This window comes from Agelaius phoeniceus, chromosome Z (assembly GCF_051311805.1).
Source record: "Agelaius phoeniceus isolate bAgePho1 chromosome Z, bAgePho1.hap1, whole genome shotgun sequence".
NCBI classification, from domain to species: domain Eukaryota; kingdom Metazoa; phylum Chordata; class Aves; order Passeriformes; family Icteridae; genus Agelaius; species Agelaius phoeniceus.
In genome coordinates, this window is record NC_135303.1 from 47,304,829 (window position 1) to 47,329,331 (window position 24,503).

At 43.4% G+C, this 24,503-nt stretch overlaps 3 protein-coding genes across 8 annotated transcripts in view; 2 read left to right on the forward strand and 1 right to left on the reverse strand.

Annotated features, from left to right (window-relative positions):
- BDP1 (BDP1 general transcription factor IIIB subunit) overlaps positions 1-2,833 on the reverse strand; it is a 54,094-nt gene extending 51,261 nt beyond the window's left edge. For all 4 annotated transcript variants that reach the window (XM_077171444.1, XM_077171446.1, XM_077171445.1 and 1 more), the window contains exon 1: positions 2,658-2,833. In XM_077171444.1, coding sequence (XP_077027559.1) covers positions 2,658-2,833 — 176 coding nt within the window. The remainder of the gene's footprint in view (positions 1-2,657) is intronic.
- Positions 2,834-3,284: 451 nt separating this feature from the next.
- LOC129132913 (small EDRK-rich factor 1-like) lies at positions 3,285-7,728 on the forward strand. The gene is made up of 3 exons (XM_054652422.2): positions 3,285-3,425; positions 6,598-6,706; positions 7,225-7,728. Exons 1-3 carry the CDS (start codon positions 3,419-3,421, stop codon positions 7,295-7,297), a joined length of 189 nt encoding a protein of 62 aa, XP_054508397.1. The 5' UTR covers positions 3,285-3,418; the 3' UTR covers positions 7,298-7,728.
- A 1,605-nt stretch (positions 7,729-9,333) lies between these two features.
- LOC129132553 (survival motor neuron protein) lies at positions 9,334-14,777 on the forward strand. 3 transcript variants are annotated; one of them, XM_054651831.2, is made up of 9 exons: positions 9,334-9,486; positions 9,567-9,638; positions 9,730-9,855; positions 10,127-10,327; positions 10,709-10,855; positions 11,902-11,973; positions 12,485-12,598; positions 13,504-13,589; positions 14,199-14,777. In XM_054651831.2, the coding sequence occupies exons 1-8, from the start codon at positions 9,349-9,351 to the stop codon at positions 13,558-13,560; spliced, it is 927 nt and encodes a 308-aa protein (XP_054507806.2). In that variant the 5' UTR covers positions 9,334-9,348; the 3' UTR covers positions 13,561-13,589; positions 14,199-14,777. The 3 variants fall into 3 exon arrangements, with proteins under 3 accessions (XP_054507806.2, XP_077027563.1, XP_077027564.1); XM_077171448.1 differs by having other exon boundaries at positions 13,504-14,777; XM_077171449.1 differs by having other exon boundaries at positions 10,127-10,300; positions 13,504-14,777.
- Positions 14,778-24,503: the final 9,726 nt, after the last annotated feature.

Consider the following 24,503-nt stretch of genomic DNA (forward strand, 5'->3'; position numbering starts at 1 on the left):
CCCTCTAACAGCTCAATGTCTTTCTTATACTGTGGCACCCTGAACAGTCCCCAGCACCCAAGGTGAGGCCGCCCAGTGCAGAGCAGAGCAGAGCAGGACAATCTCCTCCCTTGCCTGGCTGTGATGCTGTGCCTGATGCACCCCAGGACACAGGTGGCCCTTCTGGCTGCCAGGGCACTGCTGACTTATGTTCAACTTGCCACTGACCAGGACCCTCAGGTCATTTTCCTCCAGTCCCTCGTTCCCCAGTCTGTCCATACACTCAGAGTTGCCCCACCCCAGGCTCAGAATCTGGCACTTTCCCTGTCTGAACTTCATATGCCTGGTGTTTGCCCAGCCCTCCAATTTGCTGAGGTCTCTCTGCAGGGCCTCCCTGTCCTCAAGAGAGTCAACAGGTATCATGTGCATTTTGTATCATGTGCAAATTTACTTAATATACCTTTGAAATCTGTGTCCAGGTCATTTATGAAGCTGTTGAGGAGCTCAGGGCTGAGATGGAGCCCTGTGGAACCCCCCCAGTGACAGGTCACCAGTCTGATGTCACCCCATTCACTGTAACCCAACCCATGAGCCAGTTGCTCACACATCACATGATGTGTTCCTCCAGGTGTGTGCTGGATGTTTTGTCCAGAAGGAAGGATAGTGTGAGAGCCAGTATGGAAAGTTCTACTGAAGTCCAGAAAGTTTTCATGAACTGGCTTCCCCTAGTCAGCTAGGTGGGCTACCCTGTCAGAAGGCTATATGGCAAAGGCCTGTTTTTAGGCCATGAGAGCAGATCAGAGAGCTTTTCGAGTCATACCAATATCTAGTTTTGAAACTTAGAATTATATTACACTGATGCACCTGTTAAATTACAAACACAAAAGTCTTTTACAAATCTGCTGGAACAGCATCAGTAGCCTCTAAGTGAAAAATGGTAAAAATGTCTTCATTAAAAAAAATCAGATAACAAAGGAAACAGTAAGGTGATTGCTGAAACATAAAAATTACATCCTGAAGTACAATGCAAAACAAGTAAAGACGTAAGACACAAGTTGAATAAAAGGCAGTATGGGTTTCCTAAAGACATGCCACGCCAACTAGTCTGATACCTGAATTTCCAGCCACTGAAACAGAAGACACTAACATTGTTTCATCATGCTGTAATAAGGGGCAAGCTTCAACTAAAAGAATAAAGGTATTTATGAAAGACTCAAACCCAACTGTACAAAAGAAGTGTGAATGTTGTTCTGAAGAACAATTATCAGACTGAGGACATCCTGAAACAGTGATCTGTACTACCTTTGGTGAGGACAGAGTCAACTTCCTTCACAGTAGCTCAGAAGGTGCTGTTTCAGATTTGTGACACAAGAGCACTGACAGCACACCCCTGTTTTCAGCTAATGCTGAGCAATGATTGTGCAGCACCAGGGTCATTTCTCACAGTGCACCGTGGCTGACCACTGGGGATCAGCAAGAAGCTGGGAGGGGACACAGCCAGGACAGCTGATCTCAGAAGATGGAAGGGCTATCCCACAATATGTGGCATTGTGCTCCTCAATAAAAGCCAGGGGAAGAAGAAAGAAAGGACATTTGGAGTTATGGAGTTTGTCTTCCCAAGTACATGTTATGAGTGATTGATCCCTTCCTTCCTGGAGACAATAAAGCACCTGCAGGTAGTGCTGAATGAATCCCCAATTCTGCTTTGTTTATGTGCACAGGATCTATTGAACTGTCTTTATCTTGACACACCTTTTCTCACACTTTTGCCGTTTTGATTTTCTGCCCACCCCACAAGGCTGGGAGGGGCAGGGGTGTGGGGAAGCAAGCAATAAACTGGGTGGGGTTTAGCAACCAGCCAGGCTTAACCTACAACAGGGAGGTCCTCAGGGAGGACCAACTTTACCATGTGCTTCCATCACAATAAAAAGCCCTTTAAAACCTTAAAAAATAGGCAATAAAGCCTGCAAAAAGAGAGAAAGTCCTCCCTTGCCAATGCATAAAGAAATGAACACAAAACAGCAAATGCTGTAGGAATGAATACAAAATGAAACTCATCTAGTTACAGAGCACAAAGCATTTTTGCTGCACACAGCAAACCAGAGCTTCTGGCTGCAGTGCAGTCAGAAATAATGAGTGTCGGACCACACTGGGCCCCTCCTTTGCAGTCTTCACTTACAGAATCACAGGAGCAATTGGGCTGGAAAACACCTCGAGATCGTTGAGTCCAACCTATGACCCAACACCACCTTGTCGACCAGACCACAGCACTAAATGCCATGTCCAATCTTTCCTTAACCACCTCCAAGGAAGTCACCACTCCACCAGCCAATTGCAATGTTATTCCAGGACCTGCTGCACAACGGCAGTAAAGAAACGCGGGTTCATCTTAGGCTGCGAACACCCCCAAGTCCTTGTCTGACAACCCTGGACACTCAGTCACAGGGTACTGACCGCATGCGTCTTCCACGAGGTCTGCAGGACGAGCCAGCGCCCTTTCACAGCACTGACAACCAGACGGTGACGGGCCACGGCATCCAGCGCTACGCAGAGCCACCGCAACCTCCCGGGATCTGCCGGGTTCCTGCCTCGCACACCCCCGTCCCGCTCCCGGGGATCTGCGGCCCAGTGCCGCCGGCGGCCCGACACAGTGCCAGGAGAAGCTTAGCAGGACTTACCTCTCTGCCCGCCGCGCGTCTGCCGATTCCGCCGCGGTCCCTGCTCCATCCGCCGCCGGGGTGTCCGAACCTGGGGGTGCCGGCGGCTCCGGGTCCACCCCGCCAGTGCCGGTGGCGGCAGCCCTGCCCGGGGGCCGCACATTGGGTCGCACGGTGAGACGGGCCCGCCGGAACATGGCGGCGGCGCCGGGAGAGGCGCGCGCCGGGCGCTCCCGGGACAGGCGCGAGCTCGGCGGCGTCAGCAGCGCGCGGCGGCGTGCGCCCGCTGATGCCGCGAGCCCGGCCGGCTCACGGCGTGCCGCCCCGGCGGCGCGCCCCGCGACGTCATCAGCATGCGCCGACCAGGAGAGGAGCGGAAGGAGGCGGAGCCTCTACGGAGCAACCAATAACGGCGCCGTGGCCGCCTGTAAGGCTCCGGGAGCTCCTCAGCCGGTTCAGCCAGCTCTCAGCAACTCTCCAACCGCTCGCTTCGTCCCCGAGCCCAGGCTGCTACACCAAACCCTCACGCCCGAGCCCAGACGGACGCACGGCACCAACCTCGCCGGGCTCCCGCCCACGCGGCGGGAGGCAGCGGCACGCGTCCCGCTGATTGGGCCAAATCCGCGCGGCGCCGTGACGTTAGCGACCAGCGAGGTGTCATAAGGGGCAACGACGGAAGGCGGCGCCTCAGACGGTTTCGGCGGTGCTAGGGTGGCTCTGGGTAGCTGGTTAGCGGTAGCAGTGTGAGCCGTAGCGGTGCTGCGCGGCCTCATCGTCTCGCCATGACCCGTGAGTATCGAGGGCTGCTTGGGGCCTGTGGGGTAGTGAAGTGGGCGGTGGAACTTGGGCCGCTCTCCTGGTCTGTTCCAGGCATGGGCGCGACGCCGAGGGCAGTCCGGCTGGGAGTGATGCTTGGGCCGGGGTCTGGCAGTCGACCGCTGTGTGAGGCCGTTGCTGCGTCGGACTCTTTGCAGACTTGGCGTCCCACCAGCGAAATCTCGCCTGTAGTGAGTGCGTGGGGAGGAGGCTTTTTCCCACGTTCTGCCGCCGTCCGAAGCTGGAGGCGAAAACATCCTCCTCCGTTTTCTGGCGTATCAGTAGTGCCGGGACCGGGGGGAGGAATTAAAGTGATGATGGGCTGAAACAACAGCCGCACTTCATTTCAGTCCCGGTTGCCGCCAAGACTGAAAGTAAAGGACTTTTATATCAGGGCTGAACATTGAATTTTGTACTGTTTAAGCTGAGGTTGTTGAGGCTGTTGTTGAAAAGGCAGGAGCGCTCTGTAAATCGTCACCGTGTTCAGTGCTGGCGAACAGCAGTGTTCGTACACCCGCTCTAAAATGGCGGAGAACTGTGAACCGGACCCTGGATGCTCCGGCTCCCGACTGCTGGGAGTGCTCCAGTGCCTTCCGCCTGCTATGTCTGGCAGTTCAGAAACTCCTTGTGTTTCATTGAGCTCGTGCTTTCACATGCACTCGTAAAAACCCAGTTTTGAGGCTGTGCTTTCACATTCATCTGGAAAATACACAGTTATGAGAGGACACTGCTGCTGAAGTGCAGCTATAGACCTGGAACATAAACAGTTTGTGCACAGGACATAATAAAGAAGCGCATTTAGGATTTTTGTTGGCATTTTTCTTCTCCTGGAGTTGAAAGAGCAAGGGCAGGTTGAAATGAGGTGTATGTCCTGCACAAGCAGGCCAGGATGGGGATCCTTGGGGAGGAATGTATAAAGGTGTATAAGCAGGAGGAGTGTACTGCTCTTTTTATGGTAGTTCATGCTTGAATTTCAGGAAGCTGAATTGTCTTCTGTTGGAACAATTTCATGGAAGATTTAGGTTGATGTTATAGAATGTAGAAAACACCAGTGATTCCCTTGATGGTAGGGACACTTATTCAGCATCCCAGATGAAGTAATGGGACCAAATAGTCCTTGGCAATGTTTATTTGGAAGCACAGATGGTAGAAGTAAGTTTTTCTTCAGAGAGTTGTTTGGTATTCTATGCTTTGTGTGCATTCTGTGTTGCTCAGCTTTTCTATCTTCTCTGCTTTGCTGTGCCAGCTGCTTTTCAGTGATACAATTGAGTTCTGTTCCTAAATTTAAAACCTTACTGTGTCTCTGGAAAAACTGCAAAGCCCGTTCTTAGTGTCTGCTTGGAAAACAAGGAAGAACCGGAATTCAAGGGCGGAGAGTAACTGCTCATAAGGAAGTACGTGAGGTTTGGGGTGGAGGGTAATTCTGGCTTTAGCAGATCGTTTTTACTTCCTCTCTGTTTTCTTCATGATAAAAGAAGAGACTTCTGGTTTTTGGTGGGTTTTTTTGTTTTGTTTCGTTTTTTTTTTTTTTTAAGCACAGTAGAAGAGCTCTTTCATTGCTGCTCGGTCCTTCATATAACGTTCTGGCCTCCTGAGCACCAGAAAACTCAGGAACCATTTATGGCCTGGAATGTGTCATCTGCTCATGAGTCATCAAGTTCTAATCAACACTAGTACTGCCAGAGACAGCTGGTTTGCTTCAGTCTCTGAACAAACAGCTGCCCTTCTTCTAGATGGACTTTGGGGATAGGATGCTAGTGAGGATGATGAGTAGAGTTCTCTTAGCGTTTCCAAAAGGTAGTACTTATGTCCCGTCACAGACAAAAGTTATCTTCCAAGACAAGAGTGGTTCTTGGGAAGTAGCAGTCATACAGGGCTCTTTTCACTTGAGCTTCTGGCATCTCTTACCAGGCAGTCCGTTGGCTGTTGTGAAGAATGCACAAACCCCTGCTTCTGCAGGGTTGATCTTGTCTACTTGTTGACATGGCAGGTACCTTTGTCTGCTCAGAAATGGTGTGGGTACAAAGTGGTGGATCATACCAGCAGGTTGTTGTTTAAAAGTGACCTAGTCCTAAGATGCTTTTGTAGACCAGAAATTACAGGCACCTCAAGATTGAGATATCTGGCTTTAAGACTGAAAGATGGCATAGACAGTCTTAATAATGTAGAGAGACTGAAAAGAGAGACAACAGAAATAAGGGAGAGATGGAATTGTTGGTTTTGAGTATAAAAGATCGTATTAGTTCAACAGAACAAATGATTATGCATAGCATATCTGTCAGTCCAAAAGAAGTAGAGCAAGAAGTACCAAGCCAGTGTGAACTAGGTCTGGCAGGTTGGAGCAAAATAGAACTAAGGAAGAGAATACTGAGGAGAGATTGCCAGCTAAGGCAGAAGATCTTTCAGTCTTTGGCCATTGCCTGGGAGACCCTGAGTATTTAGATAGATAGTTTTGATGTTGTGCCCTCAGGAACTTTGTGTGATCAAAGAGATTGCATTCCTATCTTGTTGGTAGTCGTGGGGAAAGCTGTCTTTTCCCTGAAGTGTCCTCTCTACTGATAGTGATGTGGGTTTGTGTCTTTTTATACATACAGAAGTAATGTTACTCTTCTCACTTCTGTTGGAAGTAATGCCACCCAGTTGCTAAGGCCCAGGCTTACATTCTGCACTTTATTTCAAATTTAAAAAACCTGTTGAGGTCATCCCTTGAATAGTATTTGAGTGCAGTCAATTTCAGTGCTGTTATTTCAGTCTAAAATTCATTTGTAAGCTATATTGAATGCTGGAATGTGTTAGAGAGTGGATGACTTGTCTTTGGATGAGTTACTGACATGATTTTGCCCAGCCTATTGGTGTGATGGTTTTCCTTCAGCCTTTTGTGGCAAACTACATTTTGTTTCTGTAAGGAATATTAGAATTTTGGTAATCTCTTGAACATGACGTATAGAATTGAAAAAGTAACAACTATGAGCCTTTAATTTCTCCTGTTGTACACTGAGAGAGGATGCTGAGACAGCAGGTATGACCATACCAGCTCTATGCATTGTGCCAAACTGTACTGCCTTTATAACAGACTTTTACACAGGTACACTGTGTGGGAAAAAAACAAGTGGTAGTACTTGTTTAACTGCTTATTATCTTGCAGGCGGGAACCAGCGTGAACTTGCTCGCCAAAAGAACCTGAAGAAAACTCAGGAGATCCACAAAGGCAAAAGGAAAGAAGATAGCTTGTCTGCTTCTCAGAGGAAACAGAGGTAAGATCTAGTAAAGTTGAGTAAATGTTTAGGCTGAAAAATGAGAGGGAGATGGGTCAGAAAGAATCCAGTGTCTTAGCTAACATAGCATTTAAATACTGTGTTTTATTCATTGGCTAATCACTTGCCAGAGCATAGTTTGATGATTAAATTTTGCTGTCTCTGCTGTTAAAAAGATGTATTTTTATTATGTTCTGTAATGCTTTTTAATTTCTTTGACCAGATTTTTGCCTACTGCAAACAGGAAAAGATTGTGTAATGCTTTCTTTAAGATGTTTGATCCATTTTGTCTTTTACTTCTAAAACCAAAAGAATTATATGAGGTCTACTAATCAAGTGAACTGTCTGCCTCATGGAGTAATGCATGCACTGAAAAAAACGGGGTAATAAAACACTCTGCTTGTGGCTTACTGAGAAATTATTTTTTCCTTTTTCAGGTGGGAGTTACTAAAGCGAGGGAACTCTGCTTATAAAAATTGTGAGCCAGTATCTGATATCCAGCTGTTTTTTCTTCACAGGGACTCTGAAATTATGCAACAAAAGCAAAAAGCAGCTAATGAAAGGAAGTCTCTGCAGGCAGGAGCAAAATGAGCTGCTGCTATGGAGAATATAGAGTGCACCAATGAAGCAGAAGGACCTAGAAGATCATTCATAAAAGTGTCCAGCCATTAAATGATTAAACATTTATTGCGCAGAGTTGTTAAACTATCATTAGTTATTTTCTGGTTACTATAGGCCTAGTTGTCTACAGTGCTCTTTCAAAACTTACTACACTCTTCTGCATGTCTATGAATAAAAGTATTAAGCAATGGCTTTATTCTAGCTTTTGCTGCATTTGTTAGTTTTACTTAATGGTTCCAGTAACAGAATTTCTGAATCTACAGTTAGACCAGATTTGGTTGCCTGAATTCTTGAAAGTACAGCTACGTTCAGAATGGAACATACTTGTAAAATGTGCTTAACCTTGCAGAGGTCTGAACTGTAAATCTCAAAATATTTTTACAATAAAATGTTGCATGAAATACTGTCTAATCTGAAATGGTTATGCTTCATAATCAGTTGATTTCCAAGAAGTTACCAAGAACATATGGAATGGATAATCTCATAAAGAAATGCAGTATAAGAATGTAAGTGTAATATAAAGTATAAGTAAAGTTTATAAGAAACGCATATTATAAGCACCGTTACATGTAGTTTAAATCTGCCCTATAGGAAAAATGCCTCTTGACTTGCAGACTTTGTTGGTGTACTAAAGTGACTCAATCAAGTCCTGATACTAACTTAAATAAGCTACAGGCTTGATGTTTATGAGTTCCAATAGAAGCAGATCTTGAAATTGTCACACCACTAAAATGATTTGAAATTACTGCTTCAACCTGCCTCAGTTCTGTAAGTTAGTGTGGAAAAAATCAGCCCTTGCTTCACAGGGATGCTTGAGTATATTGTTTACTGACCAGGGGAAAACTGTTGGGGAAAATTCCCTGGCAACCATCCAGGAGCCACTCTGGCAGTCAGTCACATTCACACCACCTGAGCTGGGGGAATAAAGCCCCTTCCCAGCTACACCCCTCACTCACATTAAGCCCAGGATTCCTTATCAGCACAACCCCATGTTTCCTGTAGCAGTCTCAGACATCCTGATGTTCAATATAATTTAATATTGATGCAATAACTAACAAAGTCACAGCTCCACCTGGTGCCTCTGGGCGAGGCCCTAAACAAAGGAACCTCTGGGCTTTTATACCGCCAGGTCTGGGTGTGACTCCTGCTGTGTCTCAGTTCCCCGGCTGGTGCCACAAGTCCCCGTGCCTTTTGTCGTGCAGTGGGCTGGGCTCTAGCCTTGCTCTCACCACCTGCCTGCACTAAATGTTCTTCAGCAACTGATCCAGTCTCCAGAGAAAGATTTTGAAGCCTCTGCTTTTTAAACTGTGTTCCATCTAAGTGCATTTATTCATTGGTAACAGGCCCCTGGCACAGCTTGAGGAGAGCTGGAAGGAAGATGTAGCTGGTGCTGGCAGTACCTGCAGTACCTGCAGTAGTTGAGAAATTAGGCAAATTCACAGAATTGTTAGGGGTGGAAGCGACCTGTGGAGATCATCCAGTCCAAGCCCCCTCCCAAGGCAGGGTTAGCTGGAGCACATGCCACAGGAATGTGCCCGGGTGAGGTTTGAATGTCTCCAGAGAGGGAGACTCCATGACTTTCTGGGCAGCCTGTTCCCGTGCTCCGCCACCCTCAATGTAAAGAAATTCTGTCTATTGAGGTGGAATTTGTGTTTCAGTTTATGGCCTTAACTGCTTGTCCTGTCGCTGAGCACCACCGGAAAGAATCTGGCACCATCCTCTGGGCACCTGCCTTCGAGGTATTTGTGTGTCTTGATGAGATCCTCTCTGTCTTCTCTTCTCTGGACTGAACAGGCTCGACTCCTGCAGTCTCTGACCATAAGAGAGATGCTCCAGACCCCAAATCATCTTTGTGACCCCTTGCTGGACCCTTTTCCTTAGCTCCTTGTCTTTCCTGTACTGAAGAGCCCAGCACTGAGCGCTGCACCAAGTCGTTGGCTCCTTCCCGGCTCCCGCTGTGCAGCTCGCCGGGACGGGTTTCCCGGCAGAGCAGGCTGAGGGAAGCACGCGGAGGGCGGTGGATGCCGTCGGATCCCGGCGGGCCCCGGGCTCGGCCGCGCCCCTTCCGGCGGCGGGGTGGGCACGGCGCTCGGCGCGTGCGCGGCGGCGGGCGCGCGGCCATGGCGGACGGGGTGCTGTTCCGGCGCGGCACCGGGCAGGTGGGAGCGGCGGGGCGGGCCGGGAGCGGGGCCGGGAGCGGGGCCTTGCCCTGGCGCTAAACCGTGTGTGGCCTCCCCAGAGCGACGACTCGGACATCTGGGACGACACGGCCCTCATCAAGGCGTACGACAAGGCGGTGGCCTCCTTCAAGGTAAGGGATCGGCGTGGCCGGGTCTGGATGCTGGGGCTGAGGCCGCTGGATTGATTGGCATTTATTGGTTTTCTCTTTTCTCTTCCTTAAGAATGCCTTAAAAAATGGGGAGTGCTCGGAGCCTTCAGACAAGCAGGAGCAGCGCATGGTGATAAAGAGAAAAAACCATAAAAAGAACAGAAATAGGAACAAGAGCAATACAGCGCCTTTGAAACAGGTTGTCTCATTTGTAAATGCCAGTGGTGCTTGTGCTGCATGTTGTATTTCCGTACGCAGAAGTGGCTGCTTCATCACCTTGAGAGTAACATTTTGGGATAGTGGTGTGGGGTGATGACGTTATAAACTTTAGGTTACATAGAGGAATTTCAGTAAATGCAAAGGAGACACTGTAGGTGGGATCCATCTCTCTGGACAGAAAGTGGCATAGGAAAAGTTACGTTCTGCCCAGCCATGTAGGTATTTACATGCTTCTCTTGCTTCTTTTGCAGTGGAAAGTTGGTGACAGCTGCAATGCTGTTTGGTCCGAGGATGGCAATTTGTATCTAGCAACTATTGCCTCCATCAACCAGAAGAGAGGCACATGTGTTGTCACTTACACAGGATATGGAAATCAGGAGGAGCAGAACTTGTCTGATTTGCTTCCTCCAACCAGCGATGAAACAGTAAATGGGATGGGGCATTCTGGGGAGGTGAGGGACTTTTTCATTCTTCTATAAGAAGTTGGGAAGGGGGAGAATCAACTTCTTTTAATATATCTGGTGGTGCTGCTGGTGTTCAGAGTGAGAAGTGATGCACAGTTCTGTTGTAAACAGACACAAGCTGATGGAGGGAATGAAAGCATCCCTTTACTTCTTGAACTCCACATGGAAGAAAGGGAGTGGACAACAAGAAATTCACCAGTGAAAGACAATATAGCTAAAATGATGAGCAGATAAAGTTATTCCTGTGTAGGACTGGGAGGGCTGGAGAAAGGGAGGGATGTGAATGAGAGTTTCCAAGCTTTTTTGCACTAAAATTGCTTTTGTAAACTCCTGTTTAGTGCATATCATAAGAATGTCTTTGTCTTCTAGAATGAAAATGAGACTCCATATTCAACAGATGAAAGTGAAAAATCTTCCCAGTCACCTCGAAACAAAAGCAACTGCAGAAAAGCAAGAATTTCCCCTCAGAACTTGAGATTTCCCACACCACCACCACCAGCCCCAGGCCTAGGAAGGGTAAGCTCAACCTTAATTGAAATAATTTATGTACCATTGCTTAGTGTGGTATTACTGTGAATCCTGAGACAATATGATATTTATCATTGTCTAGAATTCAATTAGCAGCGTTTTGAGAATGGATGTACAGATATGCATGTCAGTGTCTCTTGGTCTGCCATTTTGTAACTATCTTGTCACAATATAGTCCTTCTGCAGTGCTGCTGTGACAAGAACCTTCTGGTCCTTAGCTAACATTTGCTTTCTAATTGCCTTTTAACGTAGAAGAGGGATATTGTTCCCTGGATTCTGGTGGTGTGATTCATGACAGATGTTTTAAGATTTTGCATTTTCTAGCCAATTGGTATGCTTCACTTCACAGGACATTTAAGGCATTAAAGGTGATGCCCAAATGTCACAGAGCCTTTCAGCTGTAGCTGCTCTCTTGAATTAGGAGTGATGGGATATTGATACACCCCTCAGTTTTCCTATTGTGTATGAGTCTAAATAATAGTGCAGTTGTTTTCTGAAACACAGCATTATGTTTTCTAAATGTTACTGTTTGTGCAAGATTTTTTATAAGGTTCTATTTTATCTTTTTTTCTGCTGTGTCAGTAGATTTGTATCTAGATCTTTATTTAAGGACATTCACTAGCACAATGGAATTTAGTCAATTTTTGCCCCTTCTGCGCAGGAGCAGAGAAATTATCTGTTTTCCTGTGTGAATATTTGATCTGTTTCTTCCTGTTGAGAGTGTGACCATTGACCTCCACTTAGGAAAGCCCTTTGAAAATACTTTTAAAAATGCTTCTAAACAGAGCCCTGCTTCAGCCGTGTTTACCTCAGTGACATGAGTAATCTTAAGTTGCACTTCTCAAGTTATGGAATGTGCCTCAGAAATAGCTATTTTCACTATTATATACATGTCTGTATTTTCATTAAATTGCTGCAATGTATTATCTGTTCAAGGTACGTGAATTGTTTCACATAATTCTCTTAAGTAAAATGCTAATACCCCAAATTCCCTTTTAATTTATACTTTTCCACTTTTTTTTTTTACCGTGTAGTCTGGATCAAAATTCAAGGCACCTCCATCATTTTTATCTTGCTGGCCCCCACCCTTCCCACCAGGACCACCAGTAAGTGACAGAATGATGGGGAAGATGAGCATTGGTGATCTCAGGTTTTCTTACTGAATGTGCTCACTGCCTTTGGTTTTAGAACATATTTGTTCTTTTTGCTTGTATTTTTCATATATCTGTTAATACATTTAGTTCCAAATATTATGATAATCTAAATAGGAGATGTGATTTGCACTCATTTCTGTGACAGTGAAGCTGTTGGTCAGAATACCAAGGGGTAAATTATTTGAAGAAACTGCACTTTAAGTTAACAGCATTTCACTGAAGAAGATAGTATTTTCCCCTAGTAACACTTTTTGTTTACAGTACTCCTGTGGAGCTAAAGGAGTCTTGTTTTTCCTGGGCTTTGGAAATTACATGTGTTCAGGAAACATAATCTCTGACTCTTATTCATATTGAGGATATGTTCCTATTTTTCAGTTTTATGTTTTAATCTTACAGAATTAGGTGCTCTCTAATCTGGGAAACACCATATTGAAACACAGACATTTCCTTTGTGATTCCTTAGTTGATTCCTCCTCCTCCACCACCCATGAGGTCAGACTCTGCTGAGGACGACGAAGCGTTGGGGAGCATGTTGATAGCCTGGTACATGAGTGGTTACCACACTGGATATTACCTGGTATGTGCTGCTGTGGTTTGAAGTGTCTTGGAAATTTTGCACTGCTATTGCAATGTGCTTCTGTTTGCAGCAAGAAGCCATACAGGGAGGGCTGCTTTTTAGGTCTCTTATTCTGATTTGCAGTTGCCACATTTAAGGGTGTTTTGTATTGTGTAATTACCGAGTTGAGTAGAATTCATGTGAGCCAGCATATATCTATATCTATATATATATCTATATATATTTTTTTATATATGCATTTGTTGATATTTTAGTACTTTGTTTGACTGGAGGAGTCCTGTCAGGTACTTTTATAGCCACTGTTTTACAGCCATTCTAAAAAAAACAATTCTGTCTTTGTAGACAGATGGAGTAAATACGATTATTTTTCAGTAGTCTTCTATGTATTTTCTTTCAGTATGAGTGGTAGTATCACACTTACTATCAGATTTGTCACTTTTGCAGAGATCGTTCATCAGTAATTGTTTCATGTCATTGTGAAGGTCCAGCAGAAACTGTCAACATAGTTGTGAAAATCTGTGACTTGTATTATTGATTCATATTTTCATCTGTGCATTCATGAAGAAAGAAAATTATGCGATTAACTACTATTTGTACTGAGGAAGTTGAAAAAGGAAGATTTTGTGCTTCAGATTACATATAACCGTGGATTGATTTAATTTACTTTCAGTTGAACAAGTATATGTTTGAAATTATTTTGTATAGCCTCTGATTGTAAAGAGAACATGTAGTTGGGCTTTCAAAACTGTTTCTAAACTGCCCATTTTGATTTCCAAAGAAAGTTTAAAACTGTTTGTGATTTGTTGAGGACTGAAAAAGATTGTCCAGAAATGTTTTTGTTCTGCAACTAAAGCTTTTATTTGCATGTTGGCCAAACCAAGATTTTACTAAATTGTATCCTATAGGGTTTAAAACAAAGCCGAATGGAAGCAGCGCTGGAGAGACAAACACATACAAAATAACCACATACCCACCGTTGTTCTGAAGGATTGTAAGTATTGCAGCTTTGTGGTAAATGAAGATACAGTCAAGTTTTGAACTCCCTTCAGAAACCTCTTGGCTTTGAGACTTCCATCCATTCTTACGGCTCTCTGAAAAGACTACTTCTGCCAGTAGTAATCCCTTCTTTGCAGCTGTGGAATTGTATTTTTGTAGCTAGAATGAAGGAAAGTATTCATTGCTCTGATAAGAGTTTTAACTACAGCATCGTGATTAACAGTGCAGCTTATTTGAATTATTAATGGTTCATAGTGGGCTGTTCTTGGAACAAAAGGTTGTAAGTGAAATGCAGTTTTTTCATCTGTGTTTCCTTACACAGATGGGAAGGTTGTAGCTAAACTTTGTTTTCAGGACAAATTCAGTTTGGTAATGTTGAGCAGTTCTGTTCTCAGTACTTCAGAACCTATGCTTTTATTTTAAATGCTTTGTCCAGAATTCTCCAGTGTATTGTTCACTTCCTTATAAAACAAAAGTATATTCTCCTGGGGAATTGTTTTCTGATTTTCTCTGACAACATGTAATTCCTGTGTAATTTAGTAGTTCTTATGTGTGTTTAAAACAACAAAGCTCTTTTATACTAATTTTTGCTTCTTTTTTAAAGCCAGGTACAAATCTTTTCCACTGAGAGGTGTGTATCACTTATGCATTGGTGGTTGATGATGAAGAACTGAATTTTATCAAGACAATTAGTCATAACATTTTCGTAACACTGAGCTGTCCCTGTTAACAAATAAATAACTTCAGACTAGTAATTGAATGTGCATTGAAATGAGCTCTTTCTTAAAGACCTCTAGTCAAATGTATTTCAAAGTACTGCAGCAGCAAAATACTTTTTACTTTCCTGAGGCAATTTCAAGTCTTCTTACTATATGATAGATTTAACTCTTTTGAGCCCATGTGATAGATTTCATATATCTCTCAACATGTTTTGCATTCCTCAGACTTTCTGTCAGAATGGCAGCACCAGAACAATTCATTATGGAATCCTCTTAGGAGAGAACTATGGCAGCAATGTGTGTTACAATGGCCACTGGTGGCACTGGCATGGAAAACAATGTACTGTCATAGTAGGAGGGACATCTTACAGGTCTGATTAGAATCATGAAATATGACAGCTTTTTTCAGGAAGGCTATTGTCTTGTTTCAAATGTGTGAATAAAGTTCTACTTGTAAACTTTGAGTTTAGGGATATATTTTGTTTTGGGGTGTTTTTTTGTTTTGAGCTTCCATAGGCATCTCTTGGTGGGATGAATGGCTGAAATACAGCAGAAAGCCTTGATGTGTTGCCTTTTTCTGAGTACCATTACTGAAAGCAAAATAGGGAAAGCCTGTGGAGAGGTAAGTATGGACATAGGTTTCAGCCCTTACAAGGTGGGGCTGAATTTTACTCCCCTCTACTCCTAGTAGAGACTGTAGCAACAAAATCAGGCAGTAATTTAGTTCATGCCAGTGGTTTGCTTTTCAGTGAAATACAGCTGTGAACTTTACTGCATTCACTTCCTTTTCCTACTGTGGTCTTTCCATATGTGTCAAAAATACAGTTTTCCCACAAGTAATTGAGCAAAAAGAGACTTACTCATATTTTACCTAAGCTACTTTGAAAGCTTTTTTTTTTTTTTAATTGTCTAGGTGATGTAAATTAAGACTGATTGCAGTGAGGCAAAGGTTCTAAATAATCTTTTCAAATTGCTGAAGAGGCAGAACTGCCCTCTGCTTCAATCAGTTGTCTTGGTGTCTGGCATTGTTAGAAAACGTGGCCTTAATCAGTTTTTAAAATCTAGCATACAGCAATTTTACTGCAGTTCTGACTTCAGTAAAGGGGCTTATGTTTTAAACAAATTATTCATGTAACTGATTTAACTGCAAGCAAAACAATGGATAGAATATTAACAAAAGTGTGTACAAGAAAGAGGCAAATGGTTCACACATGAGGGCTCACCACAATGAGAACTCCCAACAACAGCTGGCCACTCCCAGGATATCTGGAGATAACCTGGAAAGGCTCCTCCCATCCCCATTGAAGATGTGAGGTGGTATAGAATAATCTGGGACTCCTAGTCATGTCCTCTCCTGGCTGATGGAAAAATTAACCCTATCCTGGCTGGAACCAGGACAATGCTTATTTGCAATGGAGATGTATAGTTAATAACACAAGAAGACAGGGAAAAAAAACCCCAAACCCTAAAACTCTTGAAACTTTTCTAGGCTTGGTTAAGAATTGGTTAAAATTGGTTAAAGGGGCAAAATCCATTGCCAAGGTAATTTTAAACTCCTACACTAGGGATCCTTCATCACAATGCTAGACATTTTAAGGGCCTATATATCAAGGAGCCAACCCACCATTGCTATTGTCACAGGACCAGACAATCAAGGAACAGCGATGAAAAGCCACCAATACTGCTGCTCTGGCTGTGCTCCGATGTGTGATCATGTGGGTAATGGCTACTACTTTTAAAGCAGATGCATCACAAAGTAGTCTAAAGAAATTTCTGTAACATAGTGATTTGCTAACAGCTTTCCAAGCTTCTGGAAACCTCCATAGTTTGCTACTTTCACTGCAAAATCAAACAAGCATCAATAAGGATTTCAAGATGTTCTAAAGCTATATGAAACATGAACAAATAAACAGTGAAGCTGAGATATGATGCATTAAAAATAAATTCGTTGCTGCTAGATTGAAAAAAATAGTAGAGCTTTGAACTCTGCATTGTGATACTGAGCATTGTGATGCTTAGACTGAGGCGACTATCTGATCAAGGATACTCTAGCAGGCCTATCAGTGCCTAGTAGAATGAGATACCAGTGTGTTTACAAGTGTTCAAATACCACTCTTACAGAACAAAGCAAATAAAACACCCCTTTCTGCAGCCACTGGAGGTCAGGCATCAGATCAACTCTGCAGAGATCAAGATACCAAGCATAAGATTCTCTCTCAGGCCTGAGTACCATCACATGAGCTTTCCAGCCTTCCCTTATGATCACTCTACTTACAAGATGTGACTCCTGTAATTAAGTCACTATATATACTGAAATATATGTCAAAAGTAAAGGAAGATAATATGACAGACTTGGCATTTGTTTACAGAAAAAAAACCTCCAACATTTTCACTGGTCTGTGCATAACCTGGTAGTTTTAAGACCATACTAGAAAAGAATTACATTCAAAAAACATTTTGAAAATAGCTAGGGCATATAAGCTAATATAACTAGTAACAAAGTTATGAAGTTCTATTTTAAGTCAGTCTATTTTTCCACTGCTTATTTTTCTTCTAATTTCCATTGCTTTGTAGAAGGGCAACTAGGAAGACATTTCAGTAGAGGTCTCAACAAAGTCTAGTATGTAAGCAGGCTGAATACACTTTGAGATGCAAGACATATTTTGGGCTGTGTATGAACAAACAGGAGGAAGAATACCTATTAAAAATGATGATTTGCAATTGTTGTAAAGTGTACAAACAGAAGATTAATTTATCCTGAAGCAGTGTCCTCTCTACTCGGACACATTTTTTCATTTGAAATTCTCTGCTTTAAACTCACCTACTTTTAACAGGCTGTCATCCTGCAGTCACAGGATAAATGAGAAGCATCTGAGGTGCAACAGATGTAGACACTGCTAAACCATCAGTTTGGCTGCAGACTTTATTCTTTTACCCTGCAGGAAGGATGAGCTCCTTCAGATTAAGAAAAACAACAAAATTTTATGCTGCAGAGAGAAGATGACCTTTCCAGTTAAAGATTAAACAACTATCTATTTCCTAAATATTGCATCAAGGAGTAACAGCAGCAGATGCAAGTAAAAAAATCCATTAAAATTTAGATTTTGGGCAATAGGTTACTATCCGCTTTCCTTTCTCAGGTCTGCTCCTGCTGTTGTTGTTCATTCTGTAACTCAATAGCTTATAAATGTCATCAACACAAAAGGCAACTACATCTCCAGAGAGGATGTAAGAGGTCTCATGAGTATTTTACAGATACAGGAAGGGAAGGGGAGGGGGGACAGGACAGAAACTAAGGGTAATCCTCCCTTCTCAAAATGCAATCCATTTCATCCTTCCCTTGTTCCCTATAAACCTGTTTTTTGGACTGTGCTTGGCTTTCTGAGGTGCTGAACACCTGATTCTAGATGAAGACAGGCATTCATCTCATTCAGCTCATCTCTCTCAGAAGGACCTGAACACAGGCCCTTCCTCACATCTGCTCTGTGAGACCTGAGTCGATGTTACTCTCCTAGTAACACCAGACAAATAAGTAAGTGTCCAGATAAATGTTTTCTCCTTTCTAAAAACATACCCTCCTTGCCACTCTTTGCTCTGGCTTTCACCTCAGACAGGGCTAGGGCAATTTCATTTCAAACTCCTTGTCACAGCTTTTGCAAAAGCCATTCTCATTTTTCAGCTGCATTACTCTTCTAATGGAAAGCCAAGACAAGATTTTAGCTAGGTGCCAGGACTATATTGAACCTCTGTCCCACCTGCACTGGAAAGCGGGTCTTTTACTTGTTCTATGTTTTTGTAGCTAACCTGCTCAGTTCAAGCTCATGTAAAACACCTGGCATTAGTAAGAGCAGTGGCTTCCACATAGGCTTCGGCAAGCCAAGTGTTTTAAAAAAGGCTGGTCAGACTCCTCCATCCTCAAAGATGGTCAAGGTGAGATTGCCTTTGCAATCAAAGATACTTGATTAGTTAGGAAAGCATTGGCCTGCTATTGCATTCTCAAAAGCGGAACTGGATTGCCAACATCTTGGGCTTACTGGAAAACAACAAAATCTGGGGCTGAGGGTGGATCCAGCCACACCTGAACTTCTTTCTCAGAAGGAGTTTAGAAGATAACCAGGTCCTTTCTATACTTCATTTCTCAATGGGAGGGTCTCCCTGATAAACTTATTCTGAAGCTCACATTCTTACCATGACAGAAAGCATAATTCAACAAACTGAATCTTTTTTGACCAAGAAAACAAAAGGCTCAAAATCTCTGGCAATTGAAGTGGGTAAAATAAAGTCAGACAGGCTGGGTAAAAAAATAAAATGAGAATAGCTAAACTTCTTCCAGACAGCAGGAACAAAAAGTCTGTGAAGAGAGCTTACAGAGCCATCTGCTAACCAGACTGTAAAAGAACCTTTCCAAAGGGACAACACAATTGCAGAGGATTTGAAGTGACACTCTCTGGAATAATTTTATTAATGTCTACTGCAGACAAATTCAGGGAGATTCCCATGGTCTAAATCAGAAAAGGGGAGAGCATATAGCAGAAGGTAGATCCAAAATCAAAGCAATTATCGCTCAGTGGGGCAAATATATTGCCAATTTTTCAAGAGCAGTCTGCACCTCTGGGGTAGAGGAAGAGACATTGTATCTGTAAGGCTGGCATCTGTTACAGACTAATAAGCAGAAAAAATATAATTATGTCACTGTAAAAACCCACAATTGATCTATATCTTAAACAGTGCATTTGAAAGAAGTCCCCTCAACTCAAAAAAATACTGCATTAGAATAAGAAAAGGTACAGGGAACACAGCAAGAATGATAAAGTAGAACAGTTTTTGCCTGAGGATCAAGTGAGTTGCCTGTATTCTTCTTCATGAGGATGAAAGCATTTATGGAGGACACAGTGCATTGACAAATGATGCATGAAAATAAAATGTGTACTCATTAAAATGCTGTAAGTAGACTTGTGCTATTCTATAAATCAACAATCCCTCCCAGCTTTGCTTTTAATTACCAGTAAAGAAAGGCTCAGCTCTGGCAAGTAAATCAGGGTTTGTTCCTTTGGCATACAACAGCAATCTCTCAAAGGACTGCATCCTGCACACTGTACCTGTAATTTTCTCTGCTGGGTTCTTCAACTTCTGAACACAGACATCATACTTTTAAATATTACTCAAACTTTTGCCCAGGACAAATTCACAAGGGGGACAGAATTTCTTGTGCTGTTCACATGGGGTACATCTAACCATCATGGTAAATAAAACTAACCCACAGCAAAAACACTGCACATTAGACTGAACAGGGGTTCAGTCTAATCAAAAAAGCTACAGTTGCCATTTCTGTCAAAGACCATGATGAATGAGATGTATAGGACAGAAAGGACTTTATCATACTCATTTCTTATGGTAGGGTTTTAACTCTTCTGCAGTTGTTCAAGGACTTCCTGGAAATCTATCTCCATGTATTTGCGTAACTTGAGAAAACCAGAGACTACATGGGGGGAATCAGTGTGAAGCAGAAAGATTCAGCTCATGTGTTTAATTGTTATTTGTCTCTGCTACAGGACCTTTTTTGACATTTTTTGTAAAAGCAAGAGTACTAAATTATATTATGTATATATTTTAGAAAACATTCATCATCACCTCTCTTTCCTTGATAACATGATTTCTACAGGTTATAAAAAGTTGATTTTAGCTTACTAAGAAGAGATAAGGTAACTGCAGAGATGGTATCAACAGGTGCATTATTAAATCTGATTAGCCAAATTGTCAATTGCTGTGAACTCAAATCGACTGGTGTCTTTACAATGACAATAGCAACTATTAAGAAGGTATTACAGCCAAAATGGAGGGAAAGAAGAGACATGAGATTTGAGCAAGCTGACACAGGCAATTAGCAGATCCAAAGAACTTCAGCCTGTAGTTTAAAAACCTAGAGTGGCCTCAGTGAACCAATACACCTCTCAATCTTAATTCTTCCATCTCAAAGCCATTACTGACTGTTGATAGCACATTTTGAATTTCTGCTTAGATTAAGGAAAAAACAGGTGGCAAAACATACAATTCTGTCAGGTTATGATTAGTATTGTGGTAAGACAATGATAGAAAATACTTTGCTCTGTGATGGTCTAGAATGTAGCAGACATCTGCAGTTCAGCTATATATATTCAAATTCTGCTCCCTATAAGTCTAAAGAGCTATTTTTCTCAAGTTTTTGAGGGATCATAAAGATTTATGACATTTGCCAAACAAATTCATCCTTAAGAAAGTGATTCTAAATCCAGGATCTCAAATCTCTTTTTATTTTTCTTTACTGGCTATAAAAGTCACATTCCTCTCTCATTCAAATCCCATACCAAAACATGCTAAGATCGTAATAAAAGACTTCTAGTCCTACTGTGTGGAGAGCTTTGTGTTCAGTTGGATAGCTGAGAAAGGTCACATAGACATGATACCGCAGGTTAAACAAGAAGGAGACAAGTCTAGGAGTCAGCAGTCAGTGTCCAATAATGGGCAAGGACATTGTGCCCTTGGTGCAACAACAGGATAAAGGAGAGGATCTTTTGCCAAAAATATGAGGACAGTCTCAGCAGAATAACCACAAGAATGTAGAAGTAGCAACAGAATAACCATAAGAATATAGAAGTAGGCGTAGTTGGCCGTAAGTAATTAACCAATAATGAGCTCTTCTTTGCAATATGTATGAGCTTCGTTAACACTGATATAAATATGTGTGACTATCAATAAAGTTTGAGACTTGCTAATCACTCATATTGAGTGCCGCATTTCTCCCCCGATCCTACAAATGGTGACCCTGCGACGTGATTCCTGTAACGGCGACCACGGTGGATCGGTGCAGGAGTTCGGGTCCTGTCGCAGCAAGGACGGTGAACAAGCACCGCTGAAAAAGGGAAGGTGCTGCGCCCTGGGTGACCTGAATGGAGAGCCCGGCCGATACGTGCTGCCGAGACCTTGTGGGGCTGCAACTGCGCTGACGTTCTTAAAATGGAAAGAGAAAGGCAAGCAGCACATGATTTATTTACTTGCTTTTTACAAAAGCGTCAGGTTAAGGGCATAGATTTGCAGAAAGAGCTTCCTGGGTTGTTAGCTTATGGGTATGCACAGGGAGTTTTTCAAAATCCTCATACAGTACATGAGTTAACGGAGTGGCGTAAATTTGGGACAAGCTGTGGGAGGCAGCTATAGATGAAGATAAAACTGCAAAAAAGTTGGGTAAGCTATGGCGAGTCGTGCATGATGAGTTATTACAATATCAGGCAGAAAATAAGGCTGCTCAGCAAGCTAGTGTAGCGCATGATAAGAATAAGGGTTATGGGGACTGGTTCAATTGTTCATTACCCCCTACCACATCCACAGTCATTTTGCCACCAACATCAGCTCCTTCTTCAAGCAGCAACTCACCCCCTGTGTGTGCTACAACAGCATCGTCCTCACCGCCTGTGCCAGACCCTCCGTCTCCTCCTCCTAGTAATGAGCCAATCCCTGGGTCAGAGAATGACCTAGCGGGGGCCATTGCACAGGGGCGAAGGGAGGCATGGACAGCAGTAGCAAAAGATATCATGGATACAGGGGCTAGAGAGGCTATAGCAGCAGCTATGGATGTTGCTTGTCCGGTGATATATTCACCTGTGGCAGGGGGCGGGTATCAAGCAACAATTACTGCACTGGACTGGAATCTGTTGTCACAATTACGGTCCACAGTTAGTCAATTTGGGGTAACCAGTGAGCCCACAAAACAAATGCCTGATTATATCTGGGGGACTCAGGTGTTACTGCCGGCTGATTGCAGAGGAATAGCGAAGCTTATCTTCACTCAGCATCAGCAGCTCTTGTTTAATGCACACTGGCAGGCACTCTGCCAGGAATGTGTAGCAGTAGCACGGCAGCCAGGCAACCCGTTACACGGAATAACCCTAGAGGAGCTAATGGGTCTAGGGCCTTTTCTTCGGACAGAAGCACAAGCGTTAATTGGTCCTGATAAATGTCGAGAGGCTATGCGCCTGGTGCGATTGGCTATAGATAGGATAAAAGAGCCAGGGGGGATTCCCTCTTATATGGGAATAAAGCAAGGAAGAGATGAGTCATTTGGATCTTTTATAGATAAGGCAGCCAATGCTATCGAGCGGGCAGGAGTCCCTGATTTCATGAAAGGTACTTTGTTAAAACAATGTGCACTCCAGAACTGTAATCAGGCTACAAGGAACGTATTAAATACCCTAGGAGCTAATTGGTCTATAGAAGAAGCTTTAGAACGATTGGCAAATATGCCCGTAGGAAATCAAGCAATGTTAGTAGACGCTATTAAGGAGTTAGGAGTAGGATTACAAAAAAAGCAGCAGCCTCACAGAGTCAGGTGTTAGCTGCTCTTGCGCCCCTACAAGCAGTGGCAACAAATACTCCTCGGGCTTCATCTGCCGGCCGATTCAAATGTTACTGGTATGGAGGCATGGGACATACACAACGGGCTTGTCAAGCAGCCAGCGTCTGGTGCCAAAATTGTCTCTTGGATACCCACAACACCGGAACCTGCTGACACTGCTTGGGAAACGGGAAGGCCAGCGCGTCCACCAGCCACCGCACCCAGACACAAGTAGCTGCTGTCAACACCTCAGCCCAGCTTCCCTTCAACCAGCCACCACCGGGAGCCTTGGGTTGGACGTGGCAGCCTCAGTAGCAGTAACATTGATGACCATCCAACTGGAAAAGGTTCCAACTGGAATAAAGGGACCAATCATCATTGATGGACAACCTATGGGAGCTTTGCTTCTGGGACGATCATCAGCCACCACGATGGGATTGTTTGTTTTACCTGGGGTAATAGACACTGATTATACGGGGGAGATTTGTGTCATGGTGCATACTCCTTTTCCGCCAATACAAATTGAGAAAGGACAGAGGATAGCTCAATTGGTTCCATTGGAACAAATGACTAAACCTTTACCCCCTTGTCAATCACAGTCGAGAGGGGAACGAGGATTTGGTTCCACTGGAGGACTCACTCTATTAACAATGAACCTGAATGATCGACCAAAGCGCACTGTAATAATAGAGTATCGGGGTGGGAGGCAAACCTTGGAAGGTTTATTGGATACTGGCACGGACTCCAGCATTGTTAGTCCACATTTCTGGCCCCACAACTGGCCATTACAGCCAACCACAGTGACAGTTACAGGGATTGGAGGCCTAACGCTTGCAAGAAAATCGCCGATGTTATCCATAACTACTGATGGAAAAACTTTGCGGAGTGTTTTCTCAATTGTACTTTTGCCCCCTACTATACAGTGCCTTATTGGTCGGGACATTTTGGCTCAAATGGGAGTAGTGCTGACAAATGAGCACCCTTTGGGCTAATGGCCATTGCATGGACTTTCCCAATCCCCCTAACTTGGACCATGGATGTTCCAGTGTGGGTTAAGCAATGGCCGTTAAAAAGGGAAAATCTGGAACAAGTTCATATACTAGTACATGACCAATATAAGCAAGGCCATTTATAGTTGTCAACAAGTCCATGGAATACCCCTATCTTTGTTATTAAAAAGAAGTCAGGGAAGTATCACTTACTACATGATTTGCAGGCTGTAAATGAACAAATGGAGCCTATGGGAGCCTTACAACCAGGTTTGCCTAACCCAGCTATGTTGCCAAAGGACTGGCCACTTTTGATTGTTGATCTTAAGGACTGCTTTTTTACTATTGCTCTTCACCCTCGAGACACTCGGAGGTTTGCCTTTACCTTACCGGCTTTAAATAGAGAAGAGCCAGACAAGAGATTTGAATGGATTTCTCTTCCACAGGGAATGCGCAACAGCGCCACCTTGTGTCAACTGTATGTTGACACTGCTGTACAACCTTTACGACAAGCCTGGCCTGAAACAACCATTTATCATTACATGGATGATATTTTATTTGCGCAACCGCAACCTTTTACAGGTCAACAAATTCAAGAAATACATAATGCTCTGAAACTACATGGACTGGTTGTAGCTCCTGAAAAAATTCAATTATCTGCACCCTGGAAATATCTAGGATGGACACTTACCAATCAAATTGTTACCCCCAGAAACTGCAATTAAATGTTAAAATACATACATTGCATGATGCTCAAAGGTTACTTGGCGATCTGCAATGGCTGCGCCCTATTGTAGGCATCCCAAATGAGCTATTAGATGAACTTCGACCTT